Source organism: Columba livia, chromosome 1, assembly GCF_036013475.1.
Source record: "Columba livia isolate bColLiv1 breed racing homer chromosome 1, bColLiv1.pat.W.v2, whole genome shotgun sequence".
Taxonomy (NCBI): Eukaryota; Metazoa; Chordata; class Aves; order Columbiformes; family Columbidae; genus Columba; species Columba livia.
The window spans coordinates 70611210-70618349 of NC_088602.1; the positions used below are offsets into that span (position 1 = coordinate 70611210).

The following is a 7140-nucleotide window of genomic DNA, read 5'->3' on the forward strand; positions in this document are numbered from 1 at the left end:
AAGTGAATGCCTTGCTGCTATTAGAATGCCCCTACTTAGAATGTAAATGAAAAAAAGTGTATGAATTTACAGGACATTTAAAGAATTGTGAGTGGACAGGGTAAGTCTCAGAGATTTGACTTGGACAAATATGCTTAGTTTCTGATTCTCAGATAATTTGAAATGTAGCAAAACGTCACTGTACGTGTGTGCACAGTTAAGGGGTGGGTTGGTTTTTTGGTGTGTTTGCAACCTGTCTACCACCTTCCTGCTTCCTCTCTCGCTGTAACGTGGCGGTGCCTCCCCCTCTGCCAGCTTGAGGATGTGACCCTTTTCCAGAAGTGTGTGGGGGCCCTTCAGGGTTTAGTAGCACATAACTAGAAGTTATGATGTACTGCTTGTGTTCCCTCCATCTTCTTCTGCCTGCAGGAGAAATCTGTTTGAAAAATGTGTATTGGGCAGTCCTTGGAAACAGACACCTGGATGGAGATGCAGGCCCCTCAAAAGAAAACCCAGGAAACATTTGCACAGATGTAGTTGACACAGGAGGTCATGATCTCATTTCATATGTCACTGCTTAATCTTAGCTGAGATAATTACATACATATGGCTGTCTAAACATGAAGTCAACAGGAAGGTATCCAGCTACATGTGGTACTACAAGTAAATCAGATTTAACAGTAACAGCCAGCAGCTGAGGATATTAGGTGAATGTCAGATATTCCCTGAAGAAATATATCTTCTTTGTCTGTCTTTCTGGGCTGGTACCAAGATGAATAAAACTCACATTAGTATCTTGTAATGTTCAAGTAATAACCAATTTAGAGCTTAGAATTTAGAGTTCTTTGTATACGTATTTCAAAACATGACAGAATGAAAACTCTCTGTCCAGGAAAAGGTGTAACATATTGCCTAAACCATCTGTAGTGCTGGGCTGATGTTTGCAAGTCATGGACAATATACAGGTGTGAATTGGCTGTTTTACTGGCAAGCAGCCTGGTAAGCATTTAACACTAGTCCAGGCTCTGACCAGCTGCTCACCCCAGGAGCGCAGCAGCTGTAGGTGCAGTGAAGCCCAAGAACTGTGGCTGTTCCATAACACTTGGAACCAGTACAAAATGCCCCTGGTGCTTTGCCTGTTCTTGTAGTGACCCGAAGTGCTTATTATTTTTTTTTCATAAGGCTTCACCGTTACTGAATTTCTGTGTTTTAATAGTGGCTCATATGTGCTGCAATACAGTTCCAGTTTTGGTACTATCGCTTCTGGGGACTTACAACATAGTTGCTTGGGAAGCCCATGGGGGTATTTTTGCGTGATACCACCTTTGCAACACACAGACAAACGTGTTGGTTTGTTCCAAGCTCAGTGGCAGCGTCCTGTACAGCCATGAACAGACGTCACAAACTGTCTTAATTTCCCAACCTTAAAAACAAGAATATCGTCTTTCTCCCAGTCCCCTTTGTCATGTTTTAAACCGAGTGGGATTTTGTTTTTGTCTTCCCATGTGTAGTAAACTGAATGAAGTTGAACTCTGGTGGTGTGTACTAAAGCAGCTTTGTAAGATTCATTGCTAGGGTATTTTTTTTTTTAACCAGATCACAAGTAGAGATGATGAAATTTTGGGAGGTTTCACGTGCTTACTGGGCACGTGTTTTTCTGCGTGCTCATTCTCTCTAGGTCCCGACCCTCTGGTCCATGGGGAGCCCCACACCCCCACATCAAGCCCCGGTGGGTTCCCAGCCAGACTCCACGGTGGCACGTTTGCGGGATGAGTCGACAACAGCGCGAGCTCTAGGCAATGCCCTCCCTCGTGTCCGTACGTGTTCTTCTAAACTGAGATTGCAGACGAGCAAGTGAAGACACACTTCAGTTTTATTGTTGTTTAGGCATGGATAGAAACATTAATTTCTTTTGCACTCTTGGCTCTTGAATCGTGCCTACAGTGAACTCGGAGCAGGGAAAAACCCGGCTCCTAGGATTGATGATTTAAAGTGCATAGGAGATCTAGCAGAATCCCAAAAGGCGAGGAGGAGTTGGTTTTCCTTTTTCATAGCTGTGGAGGCTGAAGGACTTTTTCTCTTCTCCTCTCCCCTGTATTCCCCAGACAGTGGTAGGAAAATTTTCAGCCCTTCCCTATGCTTTCTCTCACGATCTTTGGAGGTTTCTTCTCTATGTTTAAGAACCATTTGTAGTGTCATAAACAAAGACAGGACAACTTTTCCTGTTTGGAGTCCTGCCCACTGCGATTTAAACAAAACACGACTATCACGTGGCAGTGTTCTCGCACCAAAAGAAAAAGATATATTTGTATATAAAGTAACTTTTTTGTGTGTTCACGTTTTATTTTGGAAAAACAGGTGTTTAAAAATTTTAGAATTTTTTTAACAAAATTCTAAAAAGAAAAAAATCACAATATTTACAGAGATAACAGAATGGCTTAGCCATGCAAAACAAATTACTTTGGTTTTTTTCCCCCATTTTACTTTGGTTTAAATATTGACCAAGATTATAATTTTTTTCGCCAAATAAAACAGTAACAAATCAAAGTTTAGAGGCATATAACAGGATTTCCCTCTAATATTTTATACAGCATAGAGTTTATAGGACATCTTATCTATTTAATCCATGCCAATGCACTACAGGAAGCTTTTATTAAGACATCAGTCACTACTGCCCAGACATTTAACACTTTACAAATTTACAAGTAACAGTGTTTTCTTCCCCCTAAATAATTCCAAAGTGGCAAAATACATTTCCTAACATCCATCTTTTATTTTATTTATTTATTCTTTTTTTGCCTACAAGTCTATAAAAACTTACTTTTTCCCTGGATATCTGTAAATGGAAACCTGATGTTCTGCTTACTCTCCTGTTCCTCTCCATCAAATCCACCTGTCACTTTCTTCCAGAAACTGACCTTGTCCCTAAGATAAACTTCTCTTTCCTAAGTACAACTTGCTGTTGGCCATTTATCTTGGTTTTTCTTCTTATCAGTACCATTCTAAAAATTCCCTCAAGCATAAAACATGTTTATAAAGTTACAAACTTGAATGTAACTAAAGTTACATAGACATTTCATTGTTACAATTATATGTACTGTTTGATAAATTAGGTACCAGTTAAAAACACTAAAATTATCTCAAGGTGCATTCAATATCTGTAGCATAGTTAACAAAACCACACAAAATATATATATATATATTCTATTTTTGTGGAAAAAAAAATGCAGCTTTGATATGACCACTTCTTAAAAAAAGTTTCCAATTCTGACTGGTATCTTTTTGAAATGAAGAAAAGGTACAGTACTTTAAGGCAGCGGATGACATAAAGGAATCAAAATTAATCCAGAATTCCAGTTCCTTATCCTAATTCTAACATGAAAGATGACTGATAACATATCAATAAAATGTGTGTCTTGCTCTAGAAGAAAAGGATAATTAGCCACCATATGTAAGCTAGGAATTTTTTATCGTGTTCCTTGCTCAATAACCAGACTTCTTTGTGGAAATTCTTTATTCCCTTTCTGGCTGTTTAGCTTTGCAGGGTTTTTCAAATGTTCACTTTTATTAACAGTTTGGTTTATTCTTGTCACAGCTGTCACCCTTCCTCCTTACTGTGATTCCAAAGAATGAAAAAGGAGTTTGACATTTTCCTTTAAGACAATCTCACACTCAAGGTACTCGCTACAAAGCAGAGGCTTCACTGATAACAATCAGAATTAGACATGTACCTGCTCAAAGGTTGTCATAAAAACAATTGAAATAAAACCATTACACTATACATCAGATTAATAGCAACTCCCAGAACAAAGCCTTACAGTGTATAAAAATAGCTACGTAAAAAATTTACATAAAGGCAAACAAAAAGCGATCTTCAGTGCAGACATTTACAAAAAATATTTCAAACAGAACACAACATGGTGACCTATTATCATGGCTGTTGCCAAAATTAGTTTGCGGGTTTTTTTAAGCTTGAGATAATTGTGTCTAAAATCCTTTGAAAACCTGGTAGTATGATCTGTTTAATACTTGAACCATGAATAGCTGTCACTTCTTTGTATATGTTTAAATACAATCCACGTTCATGCTTCCATTGGTCTATATGTCTTCTCTGAAAAAATGAAAGATAAAGCCAGTTAAACATTTAAAGATATGGTAAGCAACATAATGACTCAATATCTAACCTTCAAATAAATAGCTACATGAATAGTACTTTCTTCTGCCGCTCAATGATGAGAATACTTTCTTTCATGATAAGAATAACCGTTGCAATGTTGTTCCTGGTAAATCCAGCAAGTTTATCTGGTAAGCAATAGATTTATGGACAAGCTTTCCTTTATGTAGCTCTACTGATCTGAACAATTAAAATAATGAGAGTAAAAGACTGCGCCGAAAGCACATGATGTTATTTGAGCTCCTACGTTCAATAAATACCCTCAGCTAACTTCAGCTCCATGGAATCACCTCAATATTGCAATGTTGCAGAAGGTGCCAGGTCCAGAAAAAATACAAAACAAGTCCTAACCAAAAGGATTACAGAATTTTCCCACAGAATTGCAGTAGAAATGCTGGGTTTTTACACTGCAACTTCCTCAAGATCCAAATATCTTCCACTATGAAATCATTCATAGGGTATAATTTTAGAGTTCTCAATTCCCTCTTTCAAAGTAGTACGACCGATGTTGCTGGCAAAGTGCACACAGCAATGCCACATCTCTTTATATACTATATAGTCATTGTACCCAGTGAATTCTGAATATTTAGTGCAAAAATAGTTATTCATACTTTAAAATTGCAGACAATAATAACATATTGAAATTATTAATACGGACAGCTGTCTTTATTTAAATAAGGAACTTTTAAAATCTAATCGTGGAATGTGGTATTTCCACTCAAAACGCACCACCACTGAACAGTTACCACTCACATTTTTAAGATCAGTTGACCACTAACTCAGGAAACCTCCATAGGGTTACCTTGTTTCCACACTGTTGTGCTACCACAGTGCTAATTTAAAATGGCCTTAACTGGTCTGAAAAATGGTCTAAACCCCCACTTCAGGTACTAAGGGAAGAGATGCAGCAGTGGCACGTAAATATGTAGCAGTGGTGTATATATATGTGAACACCGGGTGGTGCTGTTGGTGCTTTGTAATGCTCCTGGAATTCCTAATACAACTTCTGCATCTAGCTAATTATGTGTATCCAGTTTATTTCCTATGGATCCCAGCTGGGGAACTTTCATACCTGTTGCATTGCTACTAACTTAATATTCAGTGTCCTTTCCAGATAAAATCGATAGTAGTATGAGTATGTGAAATCTTGAGTGAAAGAATGATTTTTGTTCTAAGGAAAGTTTCATGCCTCTTGCGGTAATGATGAATAAAGCTGACAAAGGACTTAGAAACTACTGCTTTTAGTAAGGGAAGAAAGTTACTGTGAATGTTTCGAGTAATAATTCAAAACCTTCTAAACTATACCTAAACATACTCTTTCTATACATACATACATACATGCATACACAAATATACCACGGTGAAATACTACACAACTTCGCATTTTCTTTATCCCAGGTGTGTGGATTAAAATAAAGCCAAGTACTAACTTAGGTCTGAATGTCAGGCTTCTTTAAGTATGCAGGTATGAATTCTTAACTGGCCAGAGGTTTGAGTCTGTCTGTCCTAATACGACACCACTTAAAATCACCCCGCTGCCTAACCTCTGAAAGGTAAGCAACAGAATCCAAGCTGCCACTATGATTCCTATGGAGAAATGGTGGACAAAGGTTAAACACTGCAATATGAAACACCTACCTGGAATGATGACTGACACATTTTCTCTTAAGTTTCAGATTTATGATTGTTTTCTTCTAGTTTTTTGTTTTCTTCTATATTTCCCAGATCTTTGTCTACGTGTTTTGATGCTGTCCTATAATGAAAAATACGGGTCATTTTTGCATGTCTGCAGCACTTTGTTGCATCCTCACATTAATGACACTGTCTCCTGCCCTCTCAGTAATACCGAAAACTCCTACACGTCTGTTCTGAGCAGAGCAATAGGCTTGCGTGTGTTTGTAAACAGGCCAATAGAACCAGTTCCCCCACTGGTGTTGGTACCACAGTCAGTATTGCAGTAGGGCTGTGTTGGTGTGTTTTACTTCTTGAGGAATTCAGAATCATTCTGAGCTAGCAGACATTTAGTAAAGTTAGACCAGTTGTGCAGATCCACATTTCTTGACTGTGTAGCTTGTTTCAATAAACAAGAGTTTGCTTTAAGGCATACTAAAACGTTACAAATGTGGCTAAGATATCTTGATCAACATAGCAATCTTTTGTGTACTTGTAGTAATTGACTTTCAGAGCCTGTGCCAAGCGGAAGCTCTTTAACTGTAAAGAAAATAAAGGAAATTCTGGCAACACTGAAAAAAAAAACCCACTCTGGCTTCCAGATCTGTGCTGGCTATGACTGACAAGCTTTGGGTAAAGAAGAGATTGTGTAAATGTTTGAAGGGGAGGAAAAAGGAAAAAAAAAAAAAGGTATGCCTCATTTAAAATAGCAGGTTTTCCTTAATACGAGTAGTGGAGATGAATTAATGAGTTAAGTGCTTAGTGTAGCTTAGCACAATGAAACCACTAAGCCATTCATTTAATGTGTGAGAAGCCTTACTGTCTGCCAAGGTGAAAGATTCCTGCAGCGCTGCGATAACATTTTGAAGGCCACAATTTTTAAAATGTAAATGGGCAAATGTGTTTGAGTGTGGGACGAAGTAAATCCCTTGTGTCAAAGCAGATTATAGGATACACATTTTCTTGATGTGCAATTTGTTTCTCCTACAGAAAAGTAACGTCCGATGTGACAGATTCATGCATTTTCTCACCTTTGCTTCAGGGCATAGACCCGCAGTGACACTGACTTGCAAAACACAATGAAGACATAGGTTGGCGAGATTGTGTGACATGTCACGCTGACACCATGCAGGTATGTACCTCCCAAAACCGCTGAGCCGAATGTTTGCTGGGGGGGTGTTTCTGTGCACATCCTCCATCTGAGCAAAGGCCGCTAGCAGTGGCTAAGCACTGCCTGTGCCCTGAGTTGATGGGTATGGTGAAAGAGTCCAGTTTAGTCCTTGTCTCAGAAGAGCTGCTGATGGGGAACAAGTGCA

The 7140-nt window shown here is 38.5% G+C and overlaps 1 protein-coding gene across 5 annotated transcripts in view; it reads right to left on the reverse strand.

Moving 5' to 3' along the window:
- Positions 1 to 1834: 1834 nt before the first annotated feature.
- Positions 1835 to 7140, reverse strand: part of ALCAM (activated leukocyte cell adhesion molecule) — a 133937-nt gene continuing 128631 nt past the window's right edge. For all 5 annotated transcript variants that reach the window (XM_065061463.1, XM_065061450.1, XM_065061443.1 and 2 more), the window contains 2 exons: positions 5792 to 5906; positions 1835 to 4090 (listed from right to left, as the gene is read on the reverse strand). In XM_065061463.1, coding sequence (XP_064917535.1) covers positions 5819 to 5906 — 88 coding nt within the window. In that variant the 3' untranslated portion in view covers positions 1835 to 4090; positions 5792 to 5818. The remainder of the gene's footprint in view (positions 4091 to 5791; positions 5907 to 7140) is intronic.